This window comes from Lytechinus pictus, chromosome 3 (genome assembly GCF_037042905.1).
Source record: "Lytechinus pictus isolate F3 Inbred chromosome 3, Lp3.0, whole genome shotgun sequence".
Classification (NCBI taxonomy): Eukaryota; Metazoa; Echinodermata; class Echinoidea; order Temnopleuroida; family Toxopneustidae; genus Lytechinus; species Lytechinus pictus.
Genome location: NC_087247.1, coordinates 54,258,755 through 54,276,682, shown reverse-complemented (window position 1 = coordinate 54,276,682; position 17,928 = coordinate 54,258,755). Strand labels below are relative to the sequence as shown.

Below are 17,928 nucleotides of genomic sequence, written 5' to 3'. Positions count from 1 at the left end.
GTAAAATAATGTAGTATAACATAATATGATACATGTATACAATAATTTCTTCTTCCCCCACTACGTTTCTCTGTTTTTCTCACTCTTTTTCTTTCCCCCCTTTTTTGTCAGCCGATGGGGGGAGGGGGCAACGTGCTCCCCCGTAGTTACGCCAATGTCTGCAGGTTGGTCAACCTAAACATCTCTACCATCACCATCATGAACACAAAACACCTCCATATTCATCAACAATAAAAAAAAATGTTTGATTAAATTAACACTCAGAATTAATATATCATATTTTATTACATCAATATCACACATAATTTGTCCCACATTATTATGATACTCTACAGAATAATGCCTGTATATACATAGCAACCAAATAATTGTTCACACTTTCAAAATTGATATTTGAATTTTGATCTTTTATATGTAAAAATCGATGACCTATATAACTACAATTGAAAATTAGCAAAACATTATTAGTATCTATTTATCAGTCCTCTTGATTCGTATTTGCGCAGATAGAGTCATGAGGATCGACATAAATTTTATCATTCTGCCTAACATTTATTTTCATTACATTAAAAATGGTGGTAAGTAGCAGTAAGACCAATCAATAAATGAATTTATTTCAAATTTCAACATTTCAGACGTTATAGCCAATATCAATTAATGAAGATATCAATCACAAGTGTTGGTAAATCACATGTATGAATAGTTTTGTCACTAATGATAATTGATCGCCACTTGCAACCTATCATCACTCGCGATCATCTTTGTGCTATTGATGAGAAGTTGCAATAATATCAAAATCCAATCACCAATGATGATGACTGGCCATCATACATCAAAATGCTGCTTTCGAGGAGCGGAAAGCATGTTAAAATCGGAAATGGCATGTGCCTGTTGCAATGCTTTCACATGTGATGATAACCTGTGAATGACATGTTATTGATCACCACTTGTGATTAGCGCTATCCATCTCGTGGTGATCCCGTCTGAAACTGCCCAATGAGTAAACGATTTGCTTAAAATTCCGAGAGCCAAGTTGATAGAATACAACGATGTGTGCGGCAGTGTATTTACTATAATATACACAAATATTAAATCCATGTGACTTTATCATTTCACTATGTTTTATTTACAATATTTCCAAATATCTACATAATGTACAAAATATATTATTCAAGTAACCTTCTGCCGTTTGTAAAATATCGATGCGATGACCCGGGAGCGTTACAAAACGTCTAGGTATAGTGGATTTCACCGATAAAATGTGCTCTCTGCCAATCGTATTCAATGATTTCAGTGGCTTATCAGGGAAATCACCTACAAAACGCTTCATGAAATTTTCCCAGATAGAAGTATGTAGCTATATTTCAGGCAAAGATAATGAAAGCAAAATTATATATGGCATATCTGGCGATGTACTGTAGGCCTATTAGCATGTAGTCCCAATAAAAATGAACTCATTGCCCCACAGTGTGTTCGCAGTGTGTTCACAGTGAGGAACACAACGTGAAATTACCCTCGCACTATAAGAATACTGTAAAGTAAGAATGAATTTCATATTCACTCAGTCCACTATAGATCAACATTAATAGATGTCCACAGTGTGCAATTTTCTTCACATTATTGAATTTGAGCATTTTTACAGTGTGTATTCACATATGGCCTAGTCCACTATGTGAACTCACTGTGAACTCATTCTTAACTGTGAGACATTGTTTCTTTCCAGTTGTGAACATAGGCGGCGGAAGCAGGGGGGGACGTGTCCCCCTAAATTTTAGGTGGGGGGACGATCCCCCCTAAATTTGTGGTTGATAAACTTTTTATTTTTGCTAGTCAAAAAATTGTGTGATGGTCCCCCCTAAAATGTTTGGCTTCCGCCGCCAATGGTTGTGAATGTGTATACATAGTGAACAAGAAGAAGACTTTTTCTCATTCTAATGGATATGATTTATATATTTTCTTCCTAGAGATATGTATCAGAGCTCCTGTCTGATTTGATACATTTTTGGCTATAAAGACAGTCATTTTTTTCCTGAGGATAACACAATAAAATTTTATTCAACGGCATAACAATCAAATAACTGAATATAATACCAGCCGAAGACAAATAGAAGGAAATAAAACGATTCTAAAGGAATTGTGTAATGTTTTCTGGAAGCATAAATCTCAGATCATGCAAGTCTTTGATAAGAGTGTGATATGAGATTTTCAAATACACAAAAAATATACCTATACCACACCTTTACTTGTTGAAAACCAGAAAAAAAATTATGTTATTATTCAAGTAGTAAGATGTGCCTCATATTCTATACTTCCTTTTTTTGTTATGAAGTAATGAAATTAAGATGAAGTATGATTATGATACATTGTCAGACATGACAGTCGTGATTGGTTGGAGCCAAGACAAGAGATGGACGGCTTCAAAACTAATCAACAACTTTCCACGACAAATTAATATCTCAATAAAAACAAGTTGACATCTGTTCAAGACAAAATTAACAATATCTGATACTTAAGAAGATGAACAATCCAAATGACTAAAGTAAATTAAGCGAGGAAAGGGGATCTAGGACTCGTTGAAAAATAGTTGCGCGCAATAATAATTCAAACGAAAGTCTCATGCTATGAGCTCTAATAATTTGAAATTCATCTTTGATTTTTCGAACTGCATTAATTATAATTACACCTCAAAAAGGACGGCAATCCTTATGAATGTGTCCCTTATTAATGGTGGCAAATTTCGGTAACAGTTTTTTATACGTACACAACAAAGAAGGGACGATGTTGTTCGTATTGATTGTAGGTAAACATAAGAAATTAAATAATACATAAATTACTGCAGGAGGAAAGAGGGAGATTTGGCAAAATAAAAAGGCACTGACAATATTGTATGGCGGCTTCATCGTAATGATCAATAGAGTGCTTGTTAATACAGGGGGAGGGAGTCTTCATATATGTGACGTATGTTTTATTCGCAGTGGAATCGATGACGATGTATGAATACATCTGTTCCACATCACACGCTATTCCTCGATGCCTAGTATCAATTAAATCACCGGATTGCCTAAATTTGTATCGGAAAGGCATTCACATTTCCTTCTGATTGAAAATCTCGAGATTAACGAGATAAGCCAGGCGTGTGGGAATCTCGAGGAACATACTTTTACGCTCTTCCAAATCTTTTTTTTTTTCATTACTGTTATTTGTGTGCGCGCGCGCGTGTGTGTGTGAGTGTGCAATCCTTGTGATTGATCGTAATCCTGCCTTATTTGAATGAAGATCAAAAGAAATAGAATATTTGATTTCATGATAATGATTACTCCTGTCTTTAATGAGCATCGGTTCAGTTAGCGAGAAGCCTCGGCTAATACACTTTTATTTAGTTTTGCTGGGATTAAATGGGCGTTAACTCATATCTTCTGCAATGGAGATCGATGTCCTTCTACTTCACACATGAATTTTCTTCACGAAATTTCTTTAGCAAATCACTCTATTTCCTTTTGCTTTTACAATACAAGTCATTGAAGTGATTAACTGATCTGTCGCTACGATTTTTCTTCTTAATGCCTCTGGAATTTTCTCTGGATTTTTATGCTCTTAGAGATGTCTATAATTTATATGATGGGTCATATCTAATGTAGTTTCTATTTTGCACGGGATTATGTGGAGCACAGATCCTTCTTTTCAATTATGTCAAAGTGTTAATCCTTTAGTACTCCAACAATAAGGAGTGATTGCAAACTAATACGTTCACTTGTTCCCATAGGATTACACCTTCCATCAGTCGTCAACACAAGTCATGATAATAACATTACGATATTTATATAATCACATTTTTCCGAAGCTATGAGGTCTCTGTTGCGTATAAGTTAATGTGTCAACGAATCACCATCAGAATCACTTGTGTAGTCCGCGCTTGTGTAGTCCGATCTACTGCAATCACCGCTGGTATTTTGTCCATTCAAAATCTTAGTGTCCATACCATCTCCTTCTAAAGGGACCGTTGAATGGTTGTAAAGACCCTGAGCCATGAGTTGTCTCGCCAAGCCATTCTTGAGTCCACTTGCCTTCTTGATTTTGGCTCGCTTGTTCTGAAACCAGATTTTGATCTGTGATTCGCTCAGTGTGAGTTCTTTGGCAAGGGACCTTCTGCGTTGTTCGGTAAGGTAGTTGCTCTGTTGGAACTCTTGCTTCAATCTCTGGAGTTGGGACGCACTGAAAGCTGTTCGAGGGCGCTTTTCGTCTGCTTTCTTTTCCCGCCGTTTCACCTTTCGTGTCCGAGGCCCTGTAAAGTGGGAAACGAGAAGAAAAAAACCGAAACTAATCCATTAGGGGAAAAAAAATCATTATACCATACCTCACAAACACTGTTAAAATACAGATGTTACTCAAATTAGGCGGGAATACAAGTTAGAGGTACAATAGTAAAACTGATCTTTGTCATCTTGTTTTAATACTTTATATAGAAAAAGATTTACATTTATTTTTGTAAAAAAAATAAAAATAACTAACATGCTAACAAAATAATGAACATCCTTCATGTACCTCACGAGCGAAATTAATAATAGATACAATAAATTAAAGTGCCAACAACTGTAAAACAAGCCAAAGCTTCTGCATGGGAATAGCGGCCGCTCTCCTTGTTATGATAAGCCAAAAATTTAGGGGTGGGAGGTCCACCTGAAATTTTCGGATGGACACAGGTAAAAAAAAAAATTTGACAATCAAAAAACCAAAAAAAAAGGTTATCAACAAAAATAGTAGGGGGGACCACAAAAATTTTAGGGGGGGTCCACCTGAATTTAGGGGGGAACACCAAACAATTTTGACAAGCAAAAAAAAAAGAAAAAAAAAAGATTATCAACAACAAATTTAGGGGTATCGCCCCCCACCTCAAATTTAGGGGTCCCCCCGCTTCCGCCGCCTATGCCCACGGATGATGTTTATACCAATTTAATAGACAATGAAACTATGAAATGTTTCTTATTACTAATGTGAATGCTTGTGTGAACTATAAACTACGTTTTGACAGAGAGGCAAATTTTATACACGTGGTTTCCCCATTATAGTCTCACTGAGTCATGGGGAAATATATTGAATCATTATAGGGTCTAATATATTTATATTGTTAGATATATCTGATATAGATATATGAGATATTACATGTCATGCACTCTTCTGATAGAATAGATGTCAATTTGAATGTCACTAGTGTGTTTGTGCTTTTTTTTTCACAAATCAACCGTCATTAGCAACTCAAAATATCTAGTTGATCAGAAGACCATGCATAATGTACCGCCGTGAACATTTTGATTTAAAACAGACACAAAGGACCTACAAATGATTAGAGTTTAGAGGAGAGATCTTTGATATAATGACACCTTGGATGGAAATATGGGAACAGGTGAGAAGGGAATATGATTTGATATTTTACGTTTTTATTATGGAAAATTATTGAAGGTTTCATCACGAAATATTTGATTTACGCAGATGTCTATTTCGGTAGGAAAAGATGCGAATTCACGTCCGCAACCTAACTGCATTTCGAACCTCTGTTAAATCTTTCTGCAACAAAGTGGCAATATTTTCATATGTTTTTTATCAAGCTAATCGGAAAATGTCATCTTATTTTTGGCGCAAAACATCTAAATTTGTAATAATGTGAAAAGACGTTGATGTCTGTTTAATTTGTTTAAAAATAGAAGAATATTATCAAATAGAAATGAAAAGAGTCTAACATACACTTCTCTCTCATCGAAGTGAATACTTTGCGTTGAGACGCAAAAGCTAGGAAGAATTTGAGATCATTATTCACCTTCGTATTTTTCTTTTACCCTAGATGAATTGAGATTTTCTTACTTTTATGGTGGGGGGGGGGAATCCGCAAATGTAAAAAAAAAAATTTAGTCTTAACAAGGTGACTATGCATATGTGATTACTGTGATATAAATAATGACTTTTAGCTTAAGTGGCATATCAGGTTTTTAAAGCCCTTGGATAATCATTTAAATCGCGCGCTTTCCTATCTGCACTACGCAGATCCATGATGCAAGGGATCAATTACAACCGATCTTTGACATTCAATTAAATAATAAATGTTAATCTATTAAAGCGCGATTTCTTGCACATTTTCTCAATGAACCTAAAACAATGATGATTTAAAAACCTGACATTCATAAACTGTTTTCTATTTCTTTATTTTGGTTTGAGAGTAAAGATATCATTAACCATTACAAAAGAAAGAAGCAATTAGTGTTTAACCGTAACAAGAGCTGTAAAATCTTACGAGGGCCATTCAATGGAACAAAACAATCAGTGAGAGAGCGAAGCTATATACCCAGCTTCAGAAAAATGTCGAATTTCAAACCCTTAATGCTTATTCTAGTCATATACTTTGTGAATAATAAGATTCTTGTTTTCTTTATATTGAACAGCTAATATATGAATTACTCTGAACTTTAAAGCCCATAAAAACTCGTTTTATATTTTACATTGAACTTCAAATCTGGGTGGGAGTGGGGCAAGATCCTCGAAATGTATTAATTTCTAATCTATTTAATTTCCACTTTCATTCATTTATCTCTTTATCTTTTTTTCTTCTTTATCTTTTTTTTTTCGTTCTTTGCGCATCCTCATTGCAGCCCGAGGCACGAACCATTCCCAGAAGAAACACCACTATTTATTAGATGACTTTTCAAGATTCCATTTATTAACAAAAATGTCATTATGTCAAGCACGATTCACTTACGCGTTATACTTCAAAGCAATTACTCAAAGACATCCTAATCATAAGCTATCATTTTCATACTAATTGCGTAAATCTTGTTTGTTGGTCATTATTGAGTGGCGGTATTCTGTCTCTTTTTGCCTTGATTGTATAAGAGAAGCAAAGTGATTTGCGGATTATGATAAATGAAGCTCACATCTCCTCCCCGGAGACTCGTCGAAGGCGATTTATTCTGGCGTGCAAGATACACCGATGTGTCCCCACTGGCCTAGAGTGCACTCATTATGTTAAACAGCCTTATATGCGGCCTTGTTACTCATGGTGAGCAGTGTTTAAACATTTCATTATTCATGTGGCATGTGAGTGGTGGGGATAAACCTCAGCTAGGATGTCTTCTAGCTTCATTGACCAAGTCGCGCATGACGGCGATATTGACGAGGGTGAGAAACGCACGTCCCTTTCTCGAGTGAAGCAACGGTGATTTTCGTTTTCTCTCAGGTCCCTTGGCGTCGAAAGCGAAGAGGCGGCGCGGGTGAAGACTACCCTTTCCGCTAATTCTTGGTGCGATGCTTCCCAACTCGTAATGGAGCCTGGGGTTAGGTTAATGAGGCGAAACGGCGCGCGCGCTCTGCGACTTCACACCTCTACGCGACTACAGATTGGCCACTTTATAGCAGAGATTGCCCCCTCTAGGCTTCTATTACCAGGCGTGTGTTGCAACTCATTATCTTCCTGAGCCACGCTTCGTTATAGCGGCTAGTAATTGGCGAGGAAGCATGATGGCGGGGGAGTGAGTCTATAATGACCCTAAAAGCCAATCGAGACACGTAAATGATATCTTTGTGATTGCGATATTGAGACGTCGTTGCCAATACCAAAATTATTTGAAAGTCATTACAAGGGCTTATTGGTGTTTCCATGCAAGATGCACCTAGGGCCCAACGCCAGCATCCCCCGAGTAAAGCCAATCTTGGTGGATGATCACCCAGATGAGATATCAGTCGAAGAGAAATGAATTCAATTGGCAGAGATCGGCGAGCATTTTCACACCACAGGCGGTTGATGCGCAAGATGCCTCATCTTTAGCCCATAGGCCTACAGCCTCTAGAAACCATCGCTGACAAACACAACTTTGGTTATACATTGAATTACTCTTCGGAGACCCCATCCGAAAGATCTTCCACATCTGTTGCGATGACATTTTGACGACGTTCATTACCATGCCACATACCCTGTCTCTACCCGCGACAAACACACACACACACAACGTGAAAGAACTGAAAAGTTCACCATCAGCATATGTCGCCTAATGAGAGGAGAATAGTAATGATTATTAACCATTAAGGTAACCATTCATCTGGATAGACAATTCCATTTTAAGGGTAATCTTCTGGGGGTCGTTAGTGGATCATTCTCCTAGAGTACGATAGAGAGGTTAATCACTGCTCAACGTCACAGAGTCATACTCCATCTTCTCTCTACGACAAAACCACGAGAAGCAATACCCCTTCTTGCACAATCACGGCTCTTTTATTTCAAATAAATCATTTTTCTTTTCCAGACGCACATATAATAATTCATTCTGATATTTCCTTACCAATAAATTCACCCTCGGGTGTGCAATCATCACTTTTACTGTGGCTGTGGGTTTCAGAGGCACTACAGCGCCTCTGTGTGGCAGCCTGCATACATTCACATCCGAATTTTGTGGTGTCGCCTTTAGCCAATCATACTTGATTATTCAATAAAACTAGTTGGATGCTTTGTACTGAAAAAAATATTGAATAACAATCTTATCTAAATATTTTGTATTTTGTTTTAGTAAAATGAACAGAATTCATAAACGTAAAATCAAGTATGTTGTAAGTTATCATGATCATAAATTTTAAGCCATCATCCCCAATCGTCACATATTTCAAACACTCATAATCGATAATCTTAATCTCGCTTTCAAGCTATCACTGTAATGATAGGAGCTGTTTCCAAGATCCAAGATATCCTACGTTCATATCTTCTGAAGATGTCTATAAAACTTCATGGGGAGTGAAACGAAATCATATGGAAATTCCTATTGTGCTTTGGTTACACTGTCATTGGGACAATGGGGAAGACCAGCTCAATTTATACATTTTGTAACAATGTTATTAACAACTTCCATGAATATTGCCTGGAAAATACTACATAAGCGGTGAAAGATATAGATTATTAGCAATACGTATCTATTGATGAATCTATGTTATGAATATGATTAATGTAGAAAACAAATATATTGTGTTATTCATATTAAAAATATGTTCGATTTTTTTCTCGTTCAAGTTGAACAAATTATTATATTTTTTGTTATTCCGGTCTTTGCTCTTTAGAAGTGCTAGTGGGTAAAATCAAACATGTCCTTACTTCATCATTGTGTTATCATGAAATGATTACACATTTTCTTAAACATAATTACAACACAAAACTTTTAAGTTCCGGGAAATCTAAATCCCAAATCATCTTCAAACCGTTTTAAGCCGGATGACATCAAAGCAAAAGACAGACTGTCAACGTCATCATCTAGTGTAGGTTTTTATTCTATTTTTACTGAATATACATCAAGAGGAGACCATTAAGAGTGAAGAAAATTTGCTTTGTTATACTTTCTGGATGAGCGACGAAGCGCGACCGGAGCGCGTAGATTTTCATTCGTGCGCAAGCTTACATACACGTGTCGAAGATGCGCTGTGTATAGTTTGGCGCGCGTTCAGACACACGCCACTGTAGGCTACATGGCTCAATGTCAACGTGGACAAAGGGATAATGTACGTGTGTGGGGTCAAATGACAAAGAAACGAGCAAATAATGGACCAGACGTGTTTAAGATGGCATTTTTATCCCCCACAGCACCAACGATCTGGTGAGTTAACTGAAGATCAAGTGAATCGAAGTTAAATGCAGAGCTTGTTGTCTTCTTTTATTTTCCTACACACGTTTCAACCTCCTTTACTTTAAGAGTTTTTATAAGGCATTGTTCCTTTTAAAACTAAGTTTAGCTTTTCGTCTTATGATAGAGTACGGGCTTGGGAGTGGCTAGCACGTGACTGAATTGTCTTTAAATGATAAAATCACTATATTTTCACATTTAAGTTCAGTAACATGTTAAAGATGCAGTAAAATACCGAGGCTTGATTTTGATGGTCTGCTTGCTGTTATAAGGACAAAGCATTAGGGTCTGCTACTCTCAACGAGCATAGACAAACATATCTAGTCAGCCAATTCTATCTTTAAGTATACAATACATCCGCGCATTTACGTTTGGATAGAAGATTGCTTTACTAACTTTGCAATGGTACAATCTGATTCATGCTCAGTCGACCATGTTGGAGTGACAGTGCGCCAGGCAGATCAGATAGGAGGAATAGATTCGTGGTCGCACAAGCCCATCTGGTATAATTCTGCTAAGTTGTCTTATTAATATCCGAGAAGCGAATTATGATAGGTCGTTCATAAAGAATAAAATAGGAAGCGGCATTTATTTTATACACGTACATACCATATCATATACCTGTATACTTATAAAAATAAAGGATTTTGGGAGAATTGGGGGGTGACGTAAAATTGAAACATTTCTTCTTCATTTTTAATGTTTCTTTATCTTGAGGGATCCACGCTCTACAATCGATGATTTCTAATTAATCTATCCATTTCAAAATATATGTATTGTACTATTATTTGCGTATCTAATTTTCCACGTAATTTTTTCCTGCTTATGTCATTTTGTTCTATGAAATATGTCATGGGAATTTCTGTACATGTCGTTTTCGAAAAGTTTTATTTGTTGCACTTTGTTAGAAATTAAAACAGATTCCAGCCCCCTCAATCAAACGCAAAAAAGGGAACAGGTTTTGAGCTCAGGATTCGCCTTTCAAATGGCAGAAATGTACAGGACCCGATGGCACAGTAAATATTATGGTAACTTTGACATCTATTGGTTCCTTTTGATTTGCTGCTGAGTATCGTTACCATAGTTGTTCACATGTGATGGCAATGTCTTATTGACAGCAATAGCTAATTTCATGCAGCAGGGGGCATATCCTATATGCATGTATCAAAGGTCGGTTTTTCTATCATCTATTCTAAATATTTCATAATAATTCTCCTACCATTAATCGTAGCCTATTGTGACTTAATATTATGCACAGGTTGCGAATAAAATATATAACATGACTTCGATCAATAATACCAGGGGCGGATTTTCCAAAAGGGGGGGCAAATTTTTCGGAGGAAAAAAAAGGTTTTCAAGCACAAATTTAGGATATTTAATATTTGACAAGCAAAAAAAAAAAAGTTTTTCAACCACAAATGTAGGATATTTCGTACCCGAAAAAATTTGACAAGCAAAAAAAAAAAAGGGACTTCAATTTAAAAAGAGGGCATTTTTACATTATAAATTTTTATTTTGCTTCTCAAAGGGGGGGGGGGGGCACGTGCCCGCGCCTGAATATTACTAATTCACATGAATAGTTTTCGGCATTATAATCTAGGTGAATCCATACAGAGCACAGCTTGTAATCTTTCTACATTTACAAACTGATTTGGATGTAACATTATCTAAGACTAAATCGAACTTAATACCGATGTATTGTTATATGTAAATTGCAGCAATAACTTAAAATACCATAATTACGAGATGTTAAAACACGACAGCTGATTAATATCATAAAGTTTGTGTCGTCAATAAACAACAATCTGTTATAGATCCCAACTATGCAAGAATATGTGTTCTACTAATTTTCTATTAATATTGCCATGAGCAAGTTCACAGACTTGAAATACCATCAGAAAAAAGTGGACCCTCTGTCTACATCAGACGAACAACCCATAATAATATAAACCTATCATGTCTTTGCCTAGGGATATACATTTTAACCCCGAAATACTGGCCTTCACGTGATGATTGCTGTCTGTCATAACATACCTGGACACCCTCTATACCTACACCCATTTCTATGACAATTGATGTCTTAAATCCACCCCAGTTCAATTCGGACCCTTGCAAGACAGAAGCTCCGATAGTCAACTCCATTTATACCACTGCTAACCTACTTGGACTGTGCTTTATACGAAAGAGTTCCGTTTGAAGCAGCTTCTTGGTGATACCGAGCACTGTAAAATTGAGATTGACACGAGACAGGAGAGAAAATAAAGTCTAAATCCTACGGAGACGGGATCGTATTTGATTGGGAATATTAAGAGAAAATAAACAGATGGAACGATCACTGTTTGGATATGGATCGAAGCGACGAGAAGGTTTGGACAAACAGAGCACTCCAAGGCGGACATAAGTGCGAAGAAACCCTCCAGGAATCGACGACGAACACAGAAATACAGGAGGGCAAGCAAAGAAAAAAATGCAAACTCTCAAAAATCCTGAGTGCGAAATGACAAACCTATTTCCCTGGTTATTGTCGTAATTCAGCAGTCAAAATAGGAAGAGAAAATATCCTAGAAGCAGGGGCAAAACAATTAGGAAAGATAAAGTCCCGAGATATGGCGCGAAATATTCAGGTACATAGTAGTAAAATTATGTTCATAAGAGAGTGGGCCCATTTTATGGAAAAGTAGAAGCTCGACTTGATGGTTAATACCTACAATTTCAATAAAATTTTATAATTGTTTCATAATGATAATAAAATACTTGTATGGGATATATTTTGGAAAGGTCAGGTTCCCGTCACATGACCTTGGTTTTGATTGCTCTTAACATGGAAGTTATCGTAGGGTATAGAAAATAACAGTCCGTTTTATACAACGAGTCCTCTTTTCACCGTAATCAACTAATTTCTTTCTTTTTTTTAGCCATCGACCAAATGATAAGAACTAAAAAACCCTCACTGTTCGTAATATTTCACCAAATGTTTACATGTCTTATTCACCTCACATCTAATAATTGTTGCTTTGCATTGTCATTACTTCATTCATCGTCATAGTAATTTGGAGAGGAAATCGATTTTCTGCGTTCTCATGCCAATCTTACGCACCTCGTTGATACCATTGGCAGGGGGTGCAGCGACAACCCCTTCAACCATATCAAATTATCACCTCTCTCGTCACCCCATGTCCTGCTCAAACTCTGCCAATCGACTGGTGTGCAGTCATATAGCCTGTAGATCAAGTCAATATACCCTGGTTCAAGAACGAAGACCAATCAAATACATTAGGGGCGAGACATAATTCAGACCTCAAAAATCTTTCTTAATGGATGGTGCATCTTTTTTCCACATTGATATAAAAAAAAAGGTTTTGACAAAAATGAATTGATATACTATTTTTCTTTTTCGTCCCCATTAAAGAAACGTTTCAGACCTTAAAAAATGGAAAGACCAAATTGATCAATTCCTACATTAAGCATGTTAAGTTGATAAAGGAGAAAGGTCAAATAATCATAACGCTGTAAATGACGTCAAAATACAATCAATATTTTCACGTTTTCTCACTAAGCACTGCTAAATATTATATAATACTGTCGTTGCGCTGCAAAACAAAGAGTCGATGATATCACACATTAAAATTGTTGCATGCGTTTCATTATCTGGAATTTGTTTTAAATGTCAAATTTCCATAAAATTCACATTGAATAATGTTCCCATTAAATCAAAATGATTGCAATATTTTTTCATGTTCAGTGAAGAGTAGATCGACGTTTATTGGAGCAAAGTATAATATTTACCAAATCTTAAAGCAGAAAAGGAATAGTACTTGTCAGGACGCAGACTGGTCTCACATCATGCTAACTGACGTATCTCACATGATTCTTTTAATAAGCAATAGCTTAAGATTCATTTTTTTCTTATGATTTTTTCAGTATTATCAGAGTTTTTTCCACTCAAAACATTAAGTTGGCTTAACATACAAGTACAAAATACAGTGATGTTTTCATATTGTATGTGAGAGCATGTGCATGTAACTGAAAAAAAAGAGGAGTTTGTCTTTCTTTAAGTATCTGTAATGGACTGACGTCTAATACGCAAACGTAACACAACAAAACTTATCTGAATTCAGTGAAAACTCTGTGCTTTAACATTAACGCCATTTTCTTCAATAAAAAAATGTCAAAAGCAAAAGAAAATGCTGCTTCTCGTGCAGAAATAATTTTCAAAAGAATTATAGTCTACAAATCCATTTTCAAAATTAGCTTATTATCAAAGTATGACTATTTTCATTCACAGGTCTGCACAAGACCGCAATCTACGAAAGTAAACTCGAACCTACGTAGATTGTAACGGGGAAAGTCCGTCCACCCACCCTCTCATGGGAAGTCACACCCCCTCTAGAATAGAGTTGATCATTCTAAATTGATGTGATAATGTAAAAATTTGATTCAGATTGACAACACACGTGTTCACATTATGATTGTTTTGATTCATCGTTTTCCTCTCTTCTCGCTCAATTTTCCTTCCGCGGTTTGCCGAAAATTATGTCTGTGCAATCGGGGATTTCATGGCTGACGTATAAATGTACGGACAAGATAAGAGCGACAAAGAGAGAGAGAGAGGGGGGGGGGGGCAATAAGAAGAGTAGAGACATCTCATAATAAAGCAAGAAATGAAATATATCGGGAATGAATACGTTATAATTATATGGCTACTTTTGTCGAGCGGTTAGTCAACTTTTACTTTCTGAGATGTCGGTAAAAAATAGCATGAGTCTGGAAAAATTTTCTTACCATAAATTAGACGTTTTGATCCTAACCATCCATGTTAGGGTCTAACAAAGTAATGGAATCGTCGATTTAGAATGGAAATGGAAAACATAGGTTAACAAACCTTCGAAGGATGCTAAATTCAAGAGCATTGTCTATGAAGGACAGCGAAAACATAAGAAAAATTCATATTATGGTGTCACAATGATGTCGTCTGGAAAGATGTTTGATTTTTTTTTTTCGAAGGCAATAAACTATCTAAAAATACAAATACTGGCAATATAATAGGAAACCATTAATAACATAAACAAGTATATTGTTATCAGCAAAAAGTTATATGGAACATCCTTAATGAGGCATTATGCAAATAGAAACCTCGTCACATAATAACCTAAATTCAGAATACCCAAGAGAACAGCACCCTAAATATAATTATGTTTGGTCGTGTGAAATAGAAGCCATTATCGGATATTCAGGAATATTAAGACCGGTGACATAATTTTCCTGTCCACCGCATGATCTGATTGTCATCCTTCAAGTCCAAGACTTTATCAGAATCTAGTTCATCTGTGGATGTTGTTCTAGATATTCCCATGAGAGATCAACCCGGTATCATTTATCACGAGAAAAAGAGGTCCTGAGAGTTGGTTATAGTTTCTGAAGGTGATGACGTATGGCAGTAATGAAAATGTCATCTCTTTTGGAGCGTTGCGGAGGGGTGCTAGAGGAAAGGCTCTGTGATTAGAATGGTGTGGTGTTTGGACATCAAGAGCGGTAGAAAGAGAAGCATCGGGGAAGGTTTAGAAGGGGTATATCGCTTAGTCCTTTGGGGTGCTAGGCGCGTTGATGGATACCCAAATGGACCGTGTTGGAAGGGGAATGACCAACTCCGGCGGACGCTCCTTGATCCCATCTTTCCGATATGCCGACGGGCCTCCGATGTTTTTATCCCTTCTCATTTTCCCTTATTCCTCATTTTCTCTTTCCAGCTTTTCTTCCTGTGGAGACCCCTCTTCAGGAAAGATGCGTTCGACTTGAGGAAAAAGCTTGTTGATATAGCTGGCCGTACTTTGAGCTAATGTGTGAAAGAAAAGCCAAAGGTCAACATACTCCTCTATAAGAGGTCACTTGTAAAGCATTATTATTCATAATATTTTGAGCTTCCATTGATTAATTCGCTAGTTTATTTCATATGATTGGTCCATCACGATGCCATTATTTTTTGGTAACTTGATTGACCATAATTATAATGGACCAATTACTGATAATTATTTACGACACTGTTAAATCGCTATGCCGAATGCCAAATAAGGATGTGCTTTGGTTGCAGTAGCTGCGCTCTAATACGCCCCAAATCTGTTTCGATCTGTTTAGCCCTCTACCGGCATGACCGGTAATTTGCGACACTGCTAGGTATCGGTTTATGAACCCTTGTAATAGGAACCCGGCGGCCACAAATCAACCAATTTTACAACAAAATGATGGCTTCATTGATTGACCCACTTATATTCATCCAGTCTCTTCTTCCCCTTTTTTTTCTATTTCTCCAAGAAATCATATTTGCCTTTTACTCTGCATTACCTGATAGTCTGCATGCTGGTCTGTTCTCTTCTCTTTCTTAATTGAAGTTGCGTCTATCGCTTATTCTTTTTTTTTTTCAATTGAATGGCTATTTTCCCTAGCATTTCTCTGTTTTTGTTGGTCTCTCATTCTACCTTCATTTTACCTCACCACTTTTCTTGCACTTATTTTCTTTTCATTTCGTTCTGAGGCTAAATGAATTAGACTGAAATCAGGTGACGGTTGTCCAAAACTGAGGCTTTCAAGCCCGTCGTTAACAATATTCGAACCCAAAGACTCCCTGCATATATCAACCAGTTTCGTAAGCGTCAGACACGTTACAGGGCGCGAAAAACTTATCAAGAAAGGGCATTCCTAGAGATTATGATAAATTGAGATTTGCTGAACCTTATCGACTCTATTTTGTGAGTTCTTTGACTTTTGCTGGGGTGATATTTTGACCACGTGGATAATAAGAGTGCAAGTACCTGAATGGAGAGGTTCATGTCGGGTCATTTAAGAGAAACACCTCACTGTCTTCTTTCAACTTTTTGAAGGACATAATAATATGGTATACATATATACATATATATATTACGGAAAGAAATTAGATAAATGCAAACAACTTGTGGCAACTCTGTTGTAAATAATAAACAGTGAAATGAATACATACATACAGTACATAAAGTTTTTAAATTATGGGATGGGAGCTTCTTTATTGTATTCGTTAATACAGATACATGCTACAAAAAATGTACTTTCTCTACTCTCATTTCAATCCCACTTTAACAATTAGTAAGTTGTATGTGTATGTGGGAGAGAGTCAAGTGCGTGTGAGGGTGTGTATGTGTGAGGGTGTTCAGTCGTGTTCTCTCATTTCTTTTAGTGTATAGTATAGCTTTCATTCACTTTCACGCCATAACTGACCAGTCATTTTGGTTTAGATGTGATACACATCTCAGTCACATTGGTATATCGACCACTGCAAACCTCCAAGATGAGACTACTCGAAAGAATATAATTGTTTGTTCATTTTCGTTGGTGTGACTGTTCTCAATAAGTCATTGGAATCGAGATGTTGGTCTGCTGTCGCCCTAATTACCTTTGATAGAAGTGTAGAGGGATTCTCGCCTACGAACCAGGGGGACTTCTGGTGGGGGTTAATTCACAGGCTACGAGCCGACAAACGGACCAATTTGTTAGCCGAAGTGTAATGTCAATTTGGAAAGAACGATTCCGACACCACTACGTGTCAGCGATACTTTGTAGCAGAACAAACAAGGGTTGGCAGCGCGATGGGAGCTAGCACGGTGGGTTGTCCCAGACGGGTTCGGGTTAAATCCGATCAGTGTGGCGTTTGTACCTTCGGGCGCTGACCCTGCGGCCCATTTATACCAGCGGGAACGGAGCAAAGACATACTATAAAGGGATTGGACCAAATGCAAGATCTAGCCGGGGAAATGATTTTGTAGATATTCGTCAACAAGTCAATGGAATTATAATGGAATGAAAAAAGGGCACGTCCTTTTGAGAGGTGCTAATCCCAAATTGTCAGTACTGATCAAAGGATGTAAACGATTACGACTACGAACAGACTTATTGAATGGTAGTACTATAGCATTGTAACAAATGTCATTTTATCTGTTACAATCATATCTCTTAGAAAATGAAAAAGACCATTTTCTCCTGTTTTTGTACAAGTGGCCTGAATTCAATAATGCTTTTCATCTCAGCTGTCTGTCTCGTGCATTCGTCTATTTTCACATCTACCTTTCCTTTTAGTTCGTTTTAATATTTTCACTGTTGACATACATATATTTTTGTTTTGTGGAAACCGTACTTATACTACATGAAGAGAAACTCACGGTATGAGCAGACTTTGTCATTTTTTTAAATTATATCATGCTGTACAATACATCCTTATTTTTCAGAAAGAAGTATTTTGTGTTGTGGCAACCAGCGTCTG

At 36.8% G+C, this 17,928-nt stretch overlaps 1 protein-coding gene across 1 annotated transcript in view; it reads right to left on the bottom strand.

Moving 5' to 3' along the window:
* Nucleotides 1-3,866: 3,866 nt before the first annotated feature.
* LOC129255492 (homeobox protein engrailed-like) overlaps nucleotides 3,867-17,928 on the bottom strand; it is a 49,047-nt gene continuing 34,985 nt past the window's right edge. Inside the window, exon 2 of the mRNA XM_064096018.1 lies at nucleotides 3,867-4,282. Within this exon, the coding sequence (XP_063952088.1) occupies nucleotides 3,867-4,282 (416 nt within the window). The remainder of the gene's footprint in view (nucleotides 4,283-17,928) is intronic.